General features: G+C 40.7%; 2 protein-coding genes across 14 annotated transcripts in view; one reads left to right on the forward strand and one right to left on the reverse strand.

The window, feature by feature from the left end:
- Klhdc2 (kelch domain containing 2) overlaps positions 1-20,032 on the forward strand; it is a 38,611-nt gene continuing 18,579 nt past the window's right edge. For 6 of the 8 annotated variants that reach the window (XR_015450088.1, XM_013075049.3, XM_013075033.3 and 3 more), the window contains exons 1-12: positions 6-416; positions 2,230-2,309; positions 4,526-4,643; positions 6,724-6,839; positions 6,974-7,055; positions 7,210-7,293; positions 7,874-7,954; positions 8,029-8,087; positions 8,569-8,678; positions 9,169-9,241; positions 10,241-10,328; positions 10,410-10,462. Coding sequence is in view for 7 of the 8 variants with exons in the window: in XM_013075049.3 (XP_012930503.1) it covers positions 264-416; positions 2,230-2,309; positions 4,526-4,643; positions 6,724-6,839; positions 6,974-7,055; positions 7,210-7,293; positions 7,874-7,954; positions 8,029-8,087; positions 8,569-8,678; positions 9,169-9,241; positions 10,241-10,328; positions 10,410-10,462 (1,097 nt within the window). In the remaining variant the exon portion in view is untranslated. Of the gene's footprint in view, positions 417-2,229; positions 2,310-4,525; positions 4,644-6,723; positions 6,840-6,973; positions 7,056-7,209; positions 7,294-7,873; positions 7,955-8,028; positions 8,088-8,568; positions 8,679-9,168; positions 9,242-10,240; positions 10,329-10,409; positions 10,463-10,752; positions 11,094-17,274; positions 20,019-20,032 lie in introns of those variants that run through there. The other 2 variants (XM_004835583.4, XM_087208066.1) reach the window with 2 other exon arrangements.
- The window catches only part of Nemf (nuclear export mediator factor), a 55,432-nt gene continuing 36,835 nt past the window's right edge, over positions 1,436-20,032 (reverse strand). For 4 of the 6 annotated variants that reach the window (XM_021262573.2, XM_013075010.3, XM_004835584.4 and 1 more), the window contains 8 exons: positions 18,523-18,676; positions 16,764-16,841; positions 16,352-16,549; positions 14,447-14,479; positions 12,903-13,003; positions 12,762-12,805; positions 12,597-12,676; positions 11,445-12,265 (listed from right to left, as the gene is read on the reverse strand). In XM_021262573.2, the coding sequence (XP_021118232.2) occupies positions 12,188-12,265; positions 12,597-12,676; positions 12,762-12,805; positions 12,903-13,003; positions 14,447-14,479; positions 16,352-16,549; positions 16,764-16,841; positions 18,523-18,676 (766 nt within the window). In that variant the 3' untranslated portion in view covers positions 11,445-12,187. Of the gene's footprint in view, positions 1,803-11,444; positions 12,266-12,596; positions 12,677-12,761; positions 12,831-12,902; positions 13,004-14,446; positions 14,480-16,351; positions 16,550-16,763; positions 16,842-18,522; positions 18,677-20,032 lie in introns of those variants that run through there. The other 2 variants (XM_087208057.1, XM_021262574.2) reach the window with 2 other exon arrangements.

Genomic DNA, 20,032 nt, shown 5'->3' on the forward strand with positions numbered 1-20,032 from the left:
AAACAAGGCTCGCGCGGCGGAGACCGCGGGCGATCGGCGCCGGCCCGGCTCGCGCCCCCCTCGCGCTCGCCTGCTGCGACCTCCTCAGGCAGCGCGGGCCCGGGATCGGCGGGAGGCGGACACCGGCGCCGGCGGCCGGAGCGCAGTGCTGTCGCCGCTCCGCCTCCCCGGCCCCGCGCCCGGTGCATCTCTGCCGCGTTTCTTTGTCTCCCTCCCCGCTCGCGGGCGTGAGCATCCGCGGTGTACGGAGCTGCAGTCTCAAGATGGCTGATGGCAACGAGGAGCTGCGGGCGGACGACCCACCGGGGCCGGCCTTCGAGGGCTGCGAGGCCGCGGAGCTCGCCTGCCCAGCCGAGCGCAGCGGCCACGTCGCCGTCAGCGACGGGCGCCACATGTTCGTCTGGGGCGGCTACAAGGTCAGTGGGCGGCCGGCGCCGCGCGCCCGTGCCCGTTGCTCTTCTCGCGGTCCCCGACCCGCCTCGGGCTCCGGGCTGCCGCCCCGCCGGCCGGGCGCCTGCGCTGCCCGCTCGAGGGCAGGCAGCGCCCAGGCTTGGCGCCGCTGATGGCGAGTACTCGGGCGTGCGGACGCCCGCCTTTCCCTGCCGCTTCACCTGAGGGAGGTGGAGGCTTTCAAACGAAAACCCCATTAAGAGAGAAAGGCGGCGAGTGTGGGAACGCACGCCTGTAGCCTCAGCTTTTGGGAGACGGAGGGAGGAGCATGGCCGTGAGTTCGAGGCCAGTACCCGGTCCTCAGGGACGGGAGAAACTAGACGGCCGCTCCTTGGCCCCTCGTCCTGGACAGTGTCGTCGGGCTCTAGCTTGGCGCCCTTGCGGCGCTGCTCCGCGCCTGGGCCGCTCCGACTCCTTTTTAAACTGCTCACTTGTTCTGCTTTGGCTCTTAGAGCTTCCCGGTAACGCTCTCTATTCTAGAACTGTCTCGTTTCGCTACCCGGGGTGGCTCTGGTCCATTTCCACCGTACAGTTCTTTTATTCCCGTGTGGCTTAAAAACGCTCCCTCCCATGGCTTGAAATCTAATTCCACCACTTCTGGCCTCGGCTGGCTTTGCTCTGGGTGGGTACAGGGCACTTGCTGGGGGGTGGCCTGGCGAGTGGGGGAGACAGATGTAAAGTGGCCGTTATTAAAGTACAGATAGTGCTCCCGGAGGAACCCAGCCTGCCGGTCCCTTACACTCCCGCCCGAACCACTCCTGATCGTGCCTACACACGGGCGTTGTGGAGAGGGCCGGGCTGCCAGGGTGGGAGACTTCTGACGTGGGCCACAGTGGGGGCACAGCCACGGTGGGCCGCGTCCCAGTTATGGCCAGAGCCCCGAGAGGAGGCACGGAAAGGGAGGCTCGCTCCCAGGCAGCGCGCTGGGGGGGCCAGCTCTCCTCCCGGCCAGGATGCTCTGCCCAGGTCGCGGTGCCCGCTGGCGGCCTTTCCCTCCAGCGCCCCACAGAAAAACTCGAGCTGCTCCTAGCACTGCTGCTGGTGTTGCGTGCCTAGCACGCCCGCCCCGGGACTCTGACACCGTGTCCAGAACCGCAGCTGTTCCGCGCGCTGACACAGTGCAGAAAGGGGCCAGGGAGGAGCAAGGCTGAAAAGGTCAGGTCAGCAGCCGTCGAAGTTCAGGGAAAGGATTCGTCGTACTTACTAGGGAGCCTTGGGCAAATGAACCCCTCCAAAAATTTGATTTCTTATAATAGCAATTACTTTTTTGCTGCTTGTTATGAGGAATAAAGGAATTCATGGATGGCATTCAGTTCTGGCATATAGTCCGCTCAGTCTGTCAGGAGTCATACCTGAGGGGAAATGGAGAATGAGGAACTTACATTTTGCATACTTAGTATCTGCACATTTGCGGTTCTGCCCTCGGCTTGTCAGAATGAGCAGGTGCAAGGACAGCTTGGCTACAAAACTCCAGCATTGCGCTGCTCAGGCACTTCCAGTAGCCTGCTGGTAACAGCACAGGCAACCTCTGAGTCACGCACGAGGGAGGAGCACGTAGTCTCTGGGGGGTACAGTGGGAGGCCTCAGACATTTCCCAGAGGCAGCAGCAAGAATTGGCATTCAGGCTGGCTTCAGCTCTGCCTGAAGTCTGTGGGACGGTATGAGAAAACCATTTAATGTAAGCATAAGACATTTAATTTTCCATGACTCATTTCATAATTAGTAACTGAAGATATAAAATATCAATTACTTATATTTGCATTTTCTGATTCTTCCTAGAGTAATCAAGTCAGAGGATTATATGATTTTTATCTGCCTAGAGAAGAACTATGGATCTACAACATGGAGACTGGAAGATGGTAACTGGGTATTACGGGACTAACAAATTCCATTAAGGTTGCAAAGCAAAAATAAAGTTAAACCTAGTGAATAAAAACAGTTGAAGATGCTAAGTTATCTGTACATTTGCGGTGTTCTAGTTTAGCTTAGCTGTTTTTTTTTTCAAGATAATATCTCTTTGGGAACAGTTTAGGAATTACGACATTTATGACCTTAGGAGAAATTTCTATTCAGGGCTCTGTAAAGTACCAGGAGGTGGATGGAGGCTTCCGATCCTGAAATGGAAGTACTCGATTCTGACATGCTTTTTAAAGATACACGAGCCTTCTCTTACACAGTACCTTGGATAAGAGGAGGGTTCTAGTTTGTTAGAATGTCAGCCTTTGGCTGGGGGCAGTGGTGAATGCCTGTAATCCAAGCTCCAGAGAGGCTGAGGCAGGACGACTGCAGGTTAGAAACCAGCACGGACAGCTGAGCAAGACCCTGTGTCTGCTGCTTGCCAGCCACTGGGACAATTACCTGACACCCACAGCTTACAGGAGGAGAGGTTCATTCTGGCCCACAGTTTCCGTCCAAGGTGGTCTGAGCACAACCCCTGGCAGCCAGGAAGCAGCAAAGGGGAGGTGCCAGGGTGGAAACAAACATCCTCCCAAATCACACCCAGGGATCCACCCCTTCCGACAGACAGACAGACTCAAACCATAACACTATCTCAAAAGCAGGCTGGGGATATAGCTCCGCACTCCCTAGGTTCAAGCCCCAACAATGAACAAAAAAAAGTTAAGATGTTTATCTGCTGGGAGTGTAGCTCAGTGGCAGAAAAATTGCCTGCCAAATGTGAGGCCCTGGCTTGGATCCCCAGCACCACAAAAAAATACATAGTATGTTCTGTTTAAAAGCCAAACTGGGAATGGTGGCCCATGCCTGTAATCCCAACACTCCAGGGGCTTGAGGCAGGAGGATCAATTGAGTTCGAGGCCAGCCTGAACTACATAGTGAGACTGTCTCAAAAAATAAAAATCAGAACAAACCTAAAATTATTTTATATAAACAGCATAATCTAAAAGCGCATTTTGCCAGTCTCACGATAGTCAAGAACATGTCAATAGTAAAAATTAGGGCCAGGGATTTAGTTTAGCTCAGTGGTTCCGCTGCCTGTCTCAAAAGCGCAAGGACCCGAGTTCATTCCTCGGTACCAAAAAAAAAGTAAAAATTAAAGTGTTTTATAATGCTAGGTTAGCCATGTTTACAGATTTATAAAGCAGTTTTTCCCATGGTTTCGTGAGAACTGTTTCAATATTTAACTTATATGATTCAGAACTAGAATAGTAGTCACAATTGATTTGAGTTAAACTAAAAATAAGGATTATTTATATATATTGCAAATCCGTGTTAATATGAACTCTTTCTAGAAAATGGAAAATTTATAATAGTGTAATATTCCATAAATGAGAAATTCTACACATTTCTTAAAAGGAAAATATAAGCCTACCAGACTTCATACTTAGCAAAGATAAAGTGATAGTGTAGGAAGACCTTGAATGTATCATTGGTATTGTGAATCTTTTATCCAGATTTTTTTTTTTTTGTAGTACTGGGTATTAAACCCAGCCTTTTCATTTTGAGAAGGGTCTTGATAAGTCCTGAAGTTGCTTGGCTGGGTTAGAACTTGCAACTCTTGCCTGAGCCTCCCAGAGGGGTAAGATTATGTGTGTCACCACACCCAGCTCAGACCCATTTTTAGATTCAGAGCGAGTGTGTACAAATCCAGGCGCATAGTAAATACACACTCCCTGGGCGTTTATAGTATTACATAAGGATCTGAGTCAGAGTCATCTGAATGGCTAAAAGGTGACTGAACAACAACAAAAAAAAGCACCTGTAGAATCTGTCAGGACTAGGAATGCTGAAGTTTTCAAAACTTCTGGGTTCCTGGCCCACTCAAAAAGACAGCCAGTTATAGCCATGTCAATGAAAAGTCAAGTTTAGTTAGAGAAACATGAAATGGTCCCTAGAATAATAAATATGATTAGACCTTCGACTGCTCTCATTCAGTCTGTATAGTCCAGCTGGCACTGTCTGAGCAACAGGTGAAGAAGGGAAAACCCCATTCCCTGAGTGGACTTTGGAGCTAGAAGAGATGGCTGGCCCTCTTTTTTATTAGAAGAATAATTCATGGATCTGTGCATGTCTTATCTTTTGGGAATCTTATATACATTCAATGTGGCTCCCTCAGGAAGAAAATTAACACTGAAGGTGATGTTCCACCTTCAATGTCAGGCAGCTGTGCTGTGTGTGTGGACAGGGTGCTGTACTTGTTTGGAGGACACCATTCGAGAGGCAACACAAATAAGGTTAGTGCTTCTGAAGATGATTCTTCAAGGCAACTTTATTCTTACTCTCTTTCAAACCACCCCAGAAAGTTAGGTTACTTATTCCATTTAAAAAATATATGTACTGGGCAGGGATTTGGCACAGTGGTTTTGCAGCCTGCTGCACAAACACAAGGACCCAAGTTCAATCCCCGGTACAAAAAAAAAAAAAAAAAAAAAAAATATATATATATATATATATATAAGTGTGTGTGTATATATATATACACGTATATATATACATGTATATGTGATACACGTGTATATATATATATACGTGTGTATATATATACACATATATATATGTACTTTATCATGGTACAAATGTGCATTTGAATATTTTCCCTGCCAGTCTGTATTTATCTAGGCCTTTTGTAAAATCAGCTTTTGTGGGTATCCTGTGCAGGAACTTCCTAGGTTGTCCTATGCTCTGTGCAGCTACTTGTTCCCCTAGAACCCCTGAATGTTAAATGAGTATTAGCAAACAAATTTAGAAAGAACATCACAGACAAAACGAAGACAAGATGTAACCTTGGAGGGAAGGGTAAAGATGAACAGACCACCACTCAGAAAACTGTAAGGATAAATTAACACAGAAAAAAAGTTCAGAGTAATAGTCCTATAATATGATAGCTGAAGGCACTGTTCTGGTTTTCTCCATATTTTTTTCCATACAGGAGAAAAGGTATCATCAGTTCTATGCCAGTAAGAGAGGCAACGTTTCAGAAAAGTACACAAACTAGGGAGACTCCTTCCTGCCAGCTCATTTATTTGGCTGCTTAGTAAGCACCTTCCATGCTCAGTGCTCAGGTGGGTGTTGGTGGCAGAGATGAATGCAGTCTCCACCTCTAGGAGCCAGTCCGAAGGGGACAAATACAGTGACTGCAGGACATCGATCAGGACACTTGGAGCCTGGCACAGAATAGCAGCTCAGGATACATTACTGATGCAGAGTCCTTGATGTTGGGTTTGACAGGGTGACAGAATGCAACAAGAAACATGTTCACCCAAGAGGTGATGCCTGTGAACTGAGTAATAAACAAGGGAAGTCACAGTGCAGACACAAAAGCAAGCATGTCTTGTGCAAAGACACATCAGATGGTTTTCTAGAGGGGACATATGGCTAAGATGGCTTCAAACTGTGCTCCTGGGGACACCTGTGGGGGAGCACATGGTGTGAGGGGGCTCCAGACTGGTGCTTCTGCTCCCATTTTAACAAGCGTAGCTCTTTTATATATTGGGCTTTTGCTTGTCATTTTGTTGGGAAAGGGCCGTATACCTAGAAGATTTTTTTTTTTTGGTACTGGGGATCAAACTCAGGACCTTGCACTTGCAAGGCAGGCAGCAGAACCACTGAGCTAAATCCCTGGCTCAACCTAGAAGATTTTAACTGTAGGTGAGCCATGTATTTTTCAGAGCCAAGGGAGAGAGGAAAAAAAAACTTTTGACACAAGCTGAAGAGGATTGGAAAGGAGATAAACTACTTTTAGAGGATGGTCACAGAAACACTAGTATGTCAGATGGCGAGGTGCATTGTTTAAGACTGACCAAAAGTGTTTGCAAGATTGACCAACTCTATTCCGGAAAACACATATATTCTGGATGGTAACCATTTGAAGGACAGACCAATATTAAACCTTTTAAATAATGATCCATCTTTAGCTCCCAGAATTAAATAGGCAGTGAAGATGTTTGTTAAATTGAACCTGAGGATAAAACTGGTAAACCTGATTTTTTTTTGGTAATACTGTCCTGCTATGCAAAATTTAAATCAGTAAAACTCAAAGTGCCTAAGTAAGGCAAGATGAAGAGCTGTGGATCTTCATCATAAAAGTGTGGCTATAAAAAATTAACTGAACTAACAGTGTTGTTACTGACCTAGGTTATTTACATTTTGTCACAAGTTCATAATCTTGATTCAGACCAGGATGGCAGCCAGTTTGCGGTCACAATTTCAGCAGCACTGAATTAGACAGAACCTTGTTATAAACCAGTAAGATGATATGCTAAAGATGAATTTCTCCCACATAACAAATCTAACTGAAGTCACTGCTTTGGACAGTTCTACATGCTGGATTCAAGGAGTACAGACAGAGTGTTGCAGTGGGAAAGAATTGATTGCCAAGGAATTCCTCCATCATCAAAGGACAAACTCGGTGTCTGGGTGTATAAAAACAAGTGAGTTAGAAACACAAGTACTTTCATACACTCAAGCATTTATTTCCCATTCATACTGTGTGTCAAAAAAGGAAAATCCCTTGTACCCTAGCCTGCAGAGGTTTGAGTTTTTATTGTCTTTTTTCATCAACTAGGCTAATATTTTTTGGAGGGTATGGATATTTACCTGAAGAGAAAGCAGTGGGAACGTTTGAATTTGATGAAACATCCTTCTGGGTAAGTGGAGTTTCATATTTGCATATGGCCCACTCAGTATGTTGAAATAACACATTTTATATTTGCTACTCGTTATGTTCACTTAATTGGATAGGAGTTGTATAATTTTACAGACATTGTTGTTAAAGTGACTCCAGTTTTTACTTTTCTGTAGAACTCAAGTCATCCAAGAGGATGGAATGATCATGTACATATTTTAGACACTGAAACATTTACCTGGAGCCAACCTGTAACTACTGTGAGTTATTGAAGAATAATGAATTAATAAAGTAAGGTTAGAGGAGAAAAGGGATACAACAGAGTTGGGAGATTTATAAAACTGACAGGTCATTTTTACTATTTTCTGGAGAAAGAACAATCATAGCTTTATTATTATCCATGGAATCTAGAACTCAGAAAAGTTTAAAGAACATACAAAGATGCTAATGTAACAAATGATAAGTAGTAGCTGTTATTGCTTATAATTAAGTAAATAATCTACCTCTAAATTAGAACTTAAGTTTCTTTTAAAGGTTAGATTTCTTTTCCCTCTGGCAGATATATAATGTGCTTGTCTTTATTTTAAAAGATAAAAATAAAGCAACCATTATGTTATATTAATCAGCCTCTTCAGTTAACATCTCAAAAATATAAAACTAAAATTCCCAGTTGTGAAAGTCGGCTTTTAGAACTACTACTGCTATCTAGAAGTCTTTACTTCAGCTTTTAGAAGCTCACCTATCTGGTATATTCTTATTCAGCTTCCAGAGAAGGCTGGTATTTTCCCTCTTATAAAAAGTTCACTTATTCATTAAATTGCTTTTATGGCTTTTTAATAGGGTAAAGCACCTTCACCTCGTGCTGCTCATGCTTGTGCAACTGTTGGAAATAAAGGCTTTGTGTTTGGAGGCAGATATCGAGTGAGTAGATCAACAGTTTCAATGACTTGCTTTGAAATGTTCAAAATGATAACTATCTAAATATATTTTTTTAGGATGCTAGAATGAATGATCTTCACTGTCTCAACCTGGATACATGGGAATGGAACGAGTTGTAGGTATCACTTTAGATAATTGTTTAGAAGGTTTTGGGGGGTTTTTTGTACCAGGGATCGAACTTAGGACTTTACACTACCGAGGCAGGCACGGTGCCACTGAGCTAAATTCCCAGCCCTTAGAGAGTTTTTTAAAATTACATTTTGTCCCTATTTCCTATTATTACTATAAAATAAACTTGCTTACATTTTCTTTATAAATTTAAATGAATATGCTCACTAGGGTTCTTAAGGAATTTTGTTTTTATTTCCAGCTTCTATAGCCATGTGCCTAACCCAAAATGCTCAGTTTCTGGTGAAAGTCTAAAGTTGACTCTGCCTTCAAAGGAAATGTAGTATAAGCCATGTAGTTGTTCTTATCAAGAAGCCTCTGTAAAGTCTCTTCTTGATCGCATAGAAGTTTTAGTACTGTACTTCTCTGTATTAAGCACAGTAGCTGCTTTTAAATGGAGATATTGTGACTTAGGCTGTTATTTTCAGAATTCCACAAGGCCTATGCCCAGTTGGCCGATCCTGGCACTCATTCACACCAGTTTCGTCAGATCATCTTTTTCTCTTTGGAGGATTTACCACCGAAAAACACCCACTAAGTGAGTCCTTTAAAAATATGTACTTATAGCCGGGGATTTAGCTCAGTGGTTCCGCTGCCTGCTGCACAAGGGCAAGGACCCGAGTTCGATCCCTGGTACCAAAAAAATAAAATAAAATAAAAAACATAAATATATAATATATCATCCACATATATAAACAAGTAGCTGAAAATAAATATACTTTACATGTATCAGATGTCTAAAGGCTTGGTTGGGAGGTTTAGTAATTTTGACCCTATAACAATTGTATATGTATAATTGTACATATCATAAATCTGTTCCGCTCAACAGTTAAAAAAAAATTACTTGGAGCACTTAAAAGCTCCACTGAAGAGCTATAGCATGCAGGGGGCTTCCTTGGGTAACTACAGAGGAATATAAAGGAAATACGATCTGGTTTATTAATTTTTCTTGCTAAAATTGTGTCCTTTAAATGTCAATGTCATATTGACAAAATAAACATTTGATAGCTTTTCTTTGTCTCAATCAGGTGATGCCTGGACTTACTGCATCAGTAAAAACGAGTGGAGACAGTTTAACCATCCCTATGCTGAAAAACCAAGGTATGAACTACCTAAAAGGTAATTCAGTCTAAGAATTACCTGTGTATAAGACTAGTAAGAACTGAGGGTGGTTTGGCTGCATTATATCCATCATTCTTAAAAGATGCTGATGTTCACTAAGCTTTCACATCATACTTCTCAAAGAAAACCAGTATCTGAGCAGCAGATGCTTTCTTTCATCTGCTATGGACAAAGAATAGAGCTACATGTGTTACTTTTCCCCCTTCCTTCTGTTAGAGAAGTATTGATATAGTTGAAATTTATAATTAATCTCTTTACCGGAGTTGAATTGTATCTAAGTTTATTACTGAAACCAAAAAACTAACAAGGGAAACCTGGGAGAATTTTTAAATCCTAATGTACAAAAAAACCCACCCCAACTGTTAAATGGATTTGCACTACCGCTGTATGACAAAATTTAAGAAGTCAAATTATCCCAAGAAAAGCCTATTAAATAATGATGTTTATTTTTCTTGTAAATTTCAAAAATAATTGCTAAAGGCAATTATACAATCAGCAGTGGTGCTCAAAGAACATTTAGATGTCAGCCTGCATTTTCCCAAGCTACAAACTCCAAGTTGTGCCACTAAGACTTCATTTGGCACAAAAGACCTTTCCAAAGGATTAACAGGCTCTGAGACTTAAGTGTGCTAAGGCAGGGCTTTCACAGAGCACCCCTTAGATTATTCTGTATGCACCCAACTGGCCTTCCCAATGAGAAGAGGAGGGAGGGGATGGGATATACTAGTCAGATTGCCAGAGAATAGATCATGCAGTTCAGGACCCCTTGCTGCATACACAGGGTCACAGAGAAAATAGTATCCAGATAAAACAAACATTGATTTTTCTAGCTGAAGATTTTATTTTTCACTATGATATCTGGTCTCAACTATCTTAGGATTTCTAGTCTTTATTTTACCAGCTCTGCTCTATAGTGTAAATAAATGACCAGTTTGGCCTTTGGGTGACATTAAACTGAAGTTTTTGTTTTAAATGTAGGTTGTGGCATACAGCTTGTGCCAGTGATGAAGGAGAAGTAATTGTTTTTGGTGGGTGTGCCAACAACCTACTGGTCCACCACAGAGCTGTGAGTATACCACTTCATATTATCATTCAGACTTCTCTGAAGGTCTTGCTTTTTCATGTGTTCTTCATCTCTGTTTTTTAGGCACACAGTAATGAAATACTTGTATTTTCAGTTCAGCCCAAATCTCTTGTACGGTGAGTAACTAATTCTTCATTTGGCACTAATTAACATTCTTTTTTTTTTTTTGGTACCGGGGATCGAACTTGGGTCCTTGCACTTGCACAGCAGGTGGTGAAACCACTCAGCTAAATCCCCAGCCTAATTAACATTCTTAAAAAACTAGGTTTATGGATTATTTAAGGGCAGTTCACTGGCATGACTAACCAGTTCCATGAAAATCTTTAAAAAGGGTTTTTTTGCTTAAGTTAATGTGCTTCTAAACAGTAAAGTGAAATTATTTTTCTCTTTCCTTGTCCACTTTCAGGCTAAGCTTAGAAGCAGTCATTTGCTTTAAAGAAATGTTAGCCGACTCATGGAACTGCCTTCCTAAACACTTACTTCACAGTGTTAATCAGAGGTTTGGTAGTAACAACACTTCTGGATCTTAAGGCTTCACAGAGAAAGCCTCTGATTGCCTTGCATGGACAACAATCCTGTAACTGTCACAGATCATGATCATTTGAGTGAATATGTTGTTGTAGTTTGCAACTATTTGGTTTTAACGTGCATGTGAATGACCTAGGGAACCTATTTTTGTGTCTATAAAGTTTACAATAAATGTATTTCACGCCAGCAACTATTCTCTATTAAAGCAAAAAAAATTAATGGTTATTATATCCTTTTCGGTAAGAACTTCAGGCTATAGATCTGTAGAAACATACTAAATAATCTTACCATTATCAAAATAGAAGCTATTTCTTTAAAAAAACACTAAAATTTTATTTTCTTTAAATAGCAAGAGTGGTCTTGAGCATGAGGTGGTTTTTTTTTTTTAAACATGAACTTCTAATGTAAAACTATTCTCCATGGACTAAGAATTGTAAAGGGACCAAAAGGTACACAGTTCATTATAAGCTTAATGCTTTGGTGTAGGAGCTAGGGAAAATGGTTATGTTGACTATGAGCAGGTGATTTTCAATCAGTTAAAAAGTAATTGCTCTGTAGATCATAAAGGAATGGAAATAATGTATAACTTTATTCTCCATTCTGATAGGAGTCAGGAGTCTTCAGTGGTAGACCTAAAAGTGCACTTCTGATATTCTAGGTTAAGATACTCTATAACATGCTACTGGTAACAACTAAAGATAGAAAAGAAAATGGTACAGAACTCAGATTCCAAGGAAGAAATGGAGTGAAGATGTAGAAATGATCAATGCCAATTTTTTCTAGGTGTTATTCCTCAAGCTGATTCATGGGGATTATTATTTATTTACATCTGGTCTAATATATTTTTGACAAGGTTTTTAAGACACAATCCTAAATGTTTAATTGTCCCTACTCCCATAAGAACAAAAAACCTCTCATGATTGGCCTGTTTTTTATATATATAAATTAGATGTTATATACAGTAGACTATGTCAGTAGTTTAAGCAAATTAAACCATGTCAACTATCCAATTTCTTTACATCACGAAATGAATACTTAGTATTAATTTCCCAAATTTTAACAAAATGTAGAATAACTACAGATGTACATAATTAGTATTTAGCTTTTGACATATATTTTAGGAAATCCTATAGTAGACAGTTTACCTCTATATAAAACTGGAAAAACAAGAATTAAGTCCTTTTGGCAAATATAGCAAGGCAATGATTAGTTCATTTTTAAATGCGGAAGTCCTATTACATGATGTTTCCATCTTTGAACTTCCAAAAGGAAATAAAATTGACTCTTCTCATATATTTAAGGAGTTCATTTCACTATTTCCTTTTTACATTCAGAAGGTTGGGTGCAGACACTTTCACTTTGCCAGGAATGTTTCTTGATAAATCTGTGTCCTAAAAAAGAAAATTGCTGAATGTCTTCATATCCTAAATGATAAATCATGTTTCTTTTATAACAATTAGTTGTCCTCTTATGTCAAAGAAAGGCAGTGCCAATATTTTTAGCTGAAATGCCTTTACTTATTTTACTGCTTTTAGTAAGATGGCATTTTCTGTCAAAACTATAGAAAATAACTTCTACAATTTTTTTTTTTTCTGGTACTGGGGATCAAACTCAGGACTCTGCACTTGCAAGGCAGGCACAGTGCCACTGGGCTAAATCCCCAGCCCATACAATTCTTAATTATACCACCAATCTCCACAAAAGTCTGAAGGAAAACTTTACCTTTACACTCCGGAATAAATCCTTTTCTCTTGCTGTTGCTTCTTTGGAATGCATGAAACTATTCAAAGCTGTTTTTGCAGCTGTAAATAAAAAACAGAGGAATCTACTTCTGTTCAGTCACTGAGCTGTTTAAAATAATAAAACAACAACAAAAAAATTAAATACCTTTTCCCTTTTTCTGAATTCCAGGGGTAAGTTTCACTTTATATCTTTAAAAAGAAATTGTATGAGTTACTAAATAGGGATTACAAACAGTTCATGAAAGTCACTGTGACAAATGTTTTGAGTAAACTAATGGTGACTTACTTGTAGTTTGTCATGGTAGTGTAAGGCGCACATATTGGAATGGCAAATAGTACTATATCTTCAGGATGTGGGTAACCAGTCAAAGAATCAAACAGATTTTCCTACAAAGGGAAAACCAGATTATAAAGGTGATTTTACCAGCCTTAGACAAAGAAGTCTCTAGGGGCTGGCAGTATTCCTGACTGGCTTCTAGCATGGATAAGATACTAGGTTCAGTCCCCAGCATCACCAAAAGAAAATTAAGAAAATATTGTAAAACACTGTTAAATTAGCAACATTTTCTATTTTTGTTTTTATTTTTTTTGGTACCGGGGATCTAACTCAGGACCTTGTGCTTGCCAGGCAGGCGCTATGCCGCTGAGCTAAATCCCTGGCCCATCTCAACATATTTTTATCCTTTTCGGGCAGATATATATACTCTGAAGTACCAACGGCAGTTGAAGAATGTTCAAATATTTCCAAGAACTTACAATTTTTGCCTATCATAATATTGAGAAAAATAATTTCCAAAATACCACATATTTTTAGAGAAAGGGAGAGAAAATTTCAATATTATTACTAAAGTTGCAGAAAAACTGTGAGGCTGCACAGTAATGACCACAAAGAGATTTAAGTCTGTTAAACAGAAATGGGACTTAACATTTTGCCTCGACCAGTGACTCCTGAGCAGGGGTTTTGCCCTGCCCCAGAGGACACTGTAGAGTGTATGGAGAGAACTGTGGTCTTCACAATGGGGGAGGGGAGGAAGCCAAGAGGCTCTACTGACATCGAGTGGGGAAGGCCAGGGATGTTGCTAACAGTTTTCTATGGGACAGACCTGAAGACAGAGAAATTATCTATTTCACAATGTTAATGAGAAATCCTGGGCTAGATGAGTCCTCTCTCTTACTTCTTTTTAACTTAATGGTTTACCACGAGTGTCACTCGGACAGTGCGTGTGTTTAGGTACTATCTCAGGCAGTCAATTCTTACATTGAATAAATTTGATAAAGTTGTCTATATTTCCTGTTACAAAAATTAAAGAAAAAAACTGCAATTTTTGGTCATCCTGTATTTAAATAATTGGAGTGGTAAGTGATTAAGGACAACCCCAGGGCTCGAGAGTTCTCATTTGGCTTGGTGTCTAGAAAATTGCTCTTATTTAACAATATTAGTGGGGCTGGGGATTTAGCTCAGTGGTTCCGCTGCCTGCCTTGCAAGCGGAGTCCAGAGTTCGATTCCCAGTACCAAAAAAACCCAATATGAGTAAACTCAGATTTAGGATGAAATACTTAGTAATGAACAATAATACCTGAATGTTTGCTGTGTGCCATAAACTTTTCTAAAGACACATTAGTTCTCAAAATAACTCTCCTGGTAAGGATAATTATTATCCCTGTAATAATGAGGCAAAAGAATGTTTCCAAGTATCTTGCAGAGAGAGGATTCAAACCCGGAAAGTTTGACTCCAGGTGCTTCAATCTTAATCAGGCAGAAGCTGTGTATCAAATACTCTGGGAAAGGACTCCAGTGTGACTCCTGTAAGGATCTACACAAAATCATACCTCATTTCCCTGTTGATCCAGATCTTGTTCTTCCTGTTCCAAACATATAAAAATGTAAAAGTTAGCTAGAAATTCCACACCAATAAACAATGAAGAGACAAACAGTGATACAAGACTGCCACATCTAACTTACGGGTCAGGGACCCCAAGATTGTATTCTCCAGAGTCCCAAGACCCAGAAGTGGATTCAGTGTTGTGAGAGTTTACTATTTCAGAAAGCAATGCCAATGCCCATCCAAGAGAAAACTAACGGGCAGGTCTCTGAAGCCGGAAGAGAGGGACGTTTCACATAGGGTATGCAGCGAAGCAACAAAAGATGTAAGGACAGTGTAAAAATAACAGCTTGATACGTTCACCAGAGAAAAGACAATGAAAATTCTGATGAGAACTTTTATTTTTTAATCTCTTCAAGTTTTAGGATAAACTTTTCAAATACTAAGATACACAATTTTGTGAACTTATGTAAGAAAAATCTGTGGAAATAATGTACTGTCTCAGTCTATTCAGGCTGCTGTAAGAAAATACCTTAGACTGGATAATTTATAAACAACAGAAATGTACTTCTACAGTTCTAGAGGCTGTGAGTGCCAAGATGAGGACATCCGCAGACTCAGTGTCTGGTGCCTCAAAGGCACTGCTTTGTTGCTAGCTCACAGAGGAGGTACTGTCTTCTCTTACACCTCTTTTATAAAGGTCCCATTCCTATCACTTTGAGTATTTAGGATCCAGGATTTTCAGCAGGAAATATTAACATTCAGATCACCGCACCTACCCATGAAAGAATACTAATAACACCTCTAAGGAATATTTTTGGGTCTAGGGTTTACAGAATAACAAGCCAGACATGGTGTCACACGCCTGTGATCCTAGCACTTGTGAGGTCAAGGCAGGAGGATTGCCCTGAGTTCGAGGCCAGCCTGGGCTACATAATGAATTCAAGGCTAGCCTGAACAATAAAGTGAGCCTCTGTCTCAAAACACTAAATTACAAAATATGCTAACAGTGCAAAACTCTTGAGAGCCAAAATGAGGTGCAGCATTATTAAAGAACAACACTGTTCAAAAGGGATGAAAAGTAATTTACAAAATCTCTAAGCATCACCCATACTAAGCACAGAACTGTAACTCAAACTTTAAGTACATAAAGATAATGCTGATCGTGAAAGTAAAATTTTTCGTATTTTATACAAAATCACAAAGAATAAGTGCTCAGAATTTCAAGATGCAGATATTCATGCAAGAAGATGCACTTAACTTTGGGCTTCCTGTACTCACATAAAACAAAGTAGGCAAGCATCTCAGCTGGAAAACCATTACCTCCTCACTGCACTGTTGACTGCGGACTTGGCCCTGAAACTAGCTACTCTGAACATTACATAAGACAATTCAACATACAATCCCATGGGAAATTCACCTTTAAGGTAATCCCAAGTCCTGGTATGATTTTAACGAAACTCCCGTCAAAATCCGAGCCACTCCAGAGAACTAATTCTTTTCTTCCTTTTTTTTTTGGTACCAGGGATTCAACTTGGGACAAGTTGGTGGCAGCACCACTGACCTAACTCCCCGACCCCTTTTCGTCCTTTTTTTAACAGCAAACTGTTATGAAAGGAACAAAACAGGCTCTAGACCTAGTAAAAGGAGGAAAAGAAGTATACCCCACAGTGAGGGTGGGCAACATGCGAGAGAGAACAGTGGCCAAAAAACTGATTATTTTCTAAAGGCAGACTCTCAGCTTTGATCGGTAGGTTTAGATACTGTAAAACTTAAGTCTCAGGTGGTACTGCTAGGATGACTTGCCATTAACAGGAGGGTTGCCATTCATACTGGCTGTGGCACTGTAAGTCCCAGGCTGGGAGCCCTGGATGGCCTGTCAGCGCTACACATGTGAAGCAGGCAGCCTTACCTTGTCATCATGAGGCTCGTCTACTGCCAAGTCTTGTAACTCATGAGTGAGAACCTCAAGGAACGGAGTCTCTTTCTTAATGCGCTCTGAAACCCTCTGTCCACCTCTGGGTTTCTGGGGCTGTTTCTTCACAGGTTCATCCTTCGTCTTTCCTTTCTTTCCTTTCTTCCCCTTTTCTTCTTTGTTTGAACCTGCAGACTAATTGATAGAGGGAAAAATCAATTAATGTTTCAATTGTTATCAGTATTATTAAAATTTTAGCAAAAGTGTATGGCCATGGGGCCAGGGATTTAGCGCAAGCTCAAGGTCCCGAGTTCGATCCCTGGTACCACACACACACATAAAAAGTGTATGGCCAGGCATAGGTTCAATACCCATGGAAAACCAAAAGACATTTTTAGGTATTACTTACCCCCAGCAATTTCATAATAAGTTCACGATCTTCTTCATCCTGATCTTTGTATTTTTCCTTCATTTTTTTCATTTTACTCTATGAAAAGATTTGGGGAAATTTAGCAATAAAAATGTCAAATATTTGTGAAGAAAAGGCACTTTTTATATTTACTCAAAAAATGTTATTGAGCCAGGCAGGGTGATGCATATCTCCTCAGAGGGTGAGGCAGGAGGGACTTATCTACACCCTGTCTGAAAAACAAAAGAAAACAAAACCAAAAAAATCTATCTCAAAAGTAAATAAAAGGGGGGCCGGGGATTTAGCTCAGTGGTTCTGGGGCCGGTCTTGCAAGTGCAAGGTCCTGAGTTCGATCCCTGGTACCAAAAAAAAAAAAAACGTACAAAAATAAGGGCTGGGGATATAGATCAGTGTAGTACTTTGGGCTGGATAATAAGTAACAACAACAAAAAAAACTTAACTGAAAATGGCACCACCACTCACTTTTTTTGTTGTTGTTTGTTTTTTTCAGACAGGGTCTTGCTATGTAGTGAAGGTTGGCCTCAAACTCACAGCAATCCTCCTGCCCCCGCCTCCTGAGTGCTGGGATTACAGGTGTGCATCACCATGTCCAGCTAAAAGCTTTTCTTAAGTATATTTTACAGGGTTTGGGAATATAGGAAAAGCAAGAGTAAAAAGGTAAAGACCAGAGACTTGTAACAATGAGTCACTGTATTTGGTTGGATTCATGGTCCATATAAGAGGAAGAAAGGGTAGAGCGAGGCTAGGGACACTGTAGAGGTTCTTAAGACTCTGAATTGGGCTGGGTGTGTTGCTCAGTGGTACACCACTTGCCTAGCATGTGTGAGACCCTGGATTTGAGTCCCAGAATGGCTAAAATAAATCCTAGTTTAGTTAAATTTCAGTTTTTGTTTTGTTTTGCTACTGGAGATGGAACCCGTGGCTTCAGACATGCACTCTGCCACTGATCTGCAACCACAGCACTTTAAAAATGCTAATTTGGAGATGGCGTGTTGCCAAGGTGCTCGGCCCAGCCTTAAACTTTTGATCCTCTTGCCTTAGCTTCCTGAGTAATTGTGGTTATGTGAATGTGCACTGTGCCTGGCCTATACCATTATAAAAAGCATACTCTATATCTACTACCTCTTCAGTCCCCTTTAATAAAATACTATATGTATAAACTCTAATGAAGAACTCTAACCAAAATTGCACTGATAGTTGAAAAAGAAACTACTCAATGTCAGTAAAGATCAGCTACGGGACTGAGGTTATAGCTCCATGGTAAGCACAACCAAGGCCATGGGTTCAGTTCCCAGACTGCAAAGAAAGACAGATCAGCTCTCACTTATGAGCAGGTACCTCTGGCAAATCACAATCCCCTATTCCTCCACAAAACGAGAGCTTTTGTGGAAATGATCTTATAGGTCTAAGGACCTATCCTAGGATCTGTGTGTTTCCTAAACACTGTGACTTTTCAGTTAATTTTCAAAGTCACATAGAATTATGTTTTTGCCTACTTCTTTTCTTTTTAAAAACATTTTCTTCTCATTTGTTTTTTTGAGTCAAGATCTCACTGCAGTCCAGGCTGGCCTTGAACTCATGGCAATCCTACCTCAGCTTCCCAAGTGCTGAGATCACAGGTGTGGGCCCCCACGCCCAGCTTATCTCTTTCTATTCAGGTAAACTCTTAGTAATTATGAGGAACTTCACAACCTCATTTAAGAACCATACTGTAACACAGTGTCCAAAAGTTTATTACCTTTTGCCCTCGCTTCATTGGCTGCACGCCTGGAACATTTCTGCTTGTGTTCTGAGGGGTTTCAATGTGTACAGTACTTTCTTTTTCTCTGTCCTTTCCTTCTATCGCTTCTAAATCTCCTGAGTCACTTGGAAGTTTTTTCTTCTTCATTTCCCTAAATATAAAAGTAGTAAAAGCATTAAATTCTTAGAACTTCAAATTCTTAGTGCCATAAAAAATTACAAAGGGGAAGGGAACATGAATAGTATATAAAAGATCATGGCTTCTGCTCAACTTGATCATCTCCAGGCTACAATATACAAAGAGGCTCAAATAATCACATTTCAAAGAGCTGAAAATTTTTATCTGGATTTATCTTTCTGTCATCAGTCAACACAGTCACCTTCGACTTATCCTTACTCAACTAGGCACACTCACTAAGCTGAGAACCTTCAGGCCAGGCACTGGGATTTGTAATCTTTCTATCTACGTGGCCTTGACAACTTAGTCTATTTTATCAGGTCCCCAAAGCATCACACATATTATTTCCAAACTCCTCTTCCCTTTGTTAACTAATGCTAATTTTTCTTGGAGTCTCTCCTTACCTTTTTATCCCAAACTGCTACTTTATCGTCAAGCTACACTTCTGGTGGCTGGGGTGGTACTGAGGAGCAAACCCAGGGACACTCTACCATTGAGCTACATACATCCCCAGGCCTTTTTTATTTTGATACGGGTTCTTGCTACGTTGCCCAGGTAGGACTCAAACTTGCAGTCCTCTTGACTCAGCCTCCCAACTTCTGGGATTACAGGTTTGTGCTACCAGGGCCATCTTCAAAGGTGTACTCCTGATGGTATTTCCCAAAACATCAACTCAACAGGAATCTCTTACTCCTACTTATCACTTTCTGACCACACTATTTACATACTCAGGACTATTTCCAGGACTCAAAAGCTTCTTGAAGGTGTGAACTTCATATTTCACCTCTTTACACACTCAGTATCTAGCATAGTGCCATACATTCAGAGAATTCTTTTAATTCTTTAATGATTTTCTTACACAAAAAAAGTTTTATTATCTATGCCAATCTGGGGCTCTTTCCTAGAGTGCTTTACTGGTAGCAGTCCCTTTCCTCTGTCTATTCCCCTCCAGAGACCTGTTAGAATATAAATAAATAAAAATCAAAGGGCTGCAGTTGTAAACTCAGTTGGGAAGAGTCCTTGCCTAGCATGCATGAGGCTTTGGACTCAATTCCTAGCACCACACATTAAAAAAAAAAATTAAAAGTTTACGTTAAAAATTCCTAATTTCAAGTATTTCTATTTATTCCTGTCAATATTAGAACAAGCCTACTTAATATACTGTAATCACTAATGCACACGTTTATGTACTAAAAGTCTATCTTACTACTTGATCTGTCTCTTACCATCCTGACAGATTAGGTCTCTAAACCCTCAAAACATGTTAAGAGTTGAATATCAAAAATTAAAGATTTCTGCAAATCTTGGTAATTTCACTTATTATTTTATT

The sequence above is a fragment of the Heterocephalus glaber genome, unplaced genomic scaffold, assembly GCF_053883595.1.
Source record: "Heterocephalus glaber isolate CG9 unplaced genomic scaffold, H.glaber_assembly_v1.0 deba00000901, whole genome shotgun sequence".
Classification (NCBI taxonomy): Eukaryota; Metazoa; Chordata; class Mammalia; order Rodentia; family Bathyergidae; genus Heterocephalus; species Heterocephalus glaber.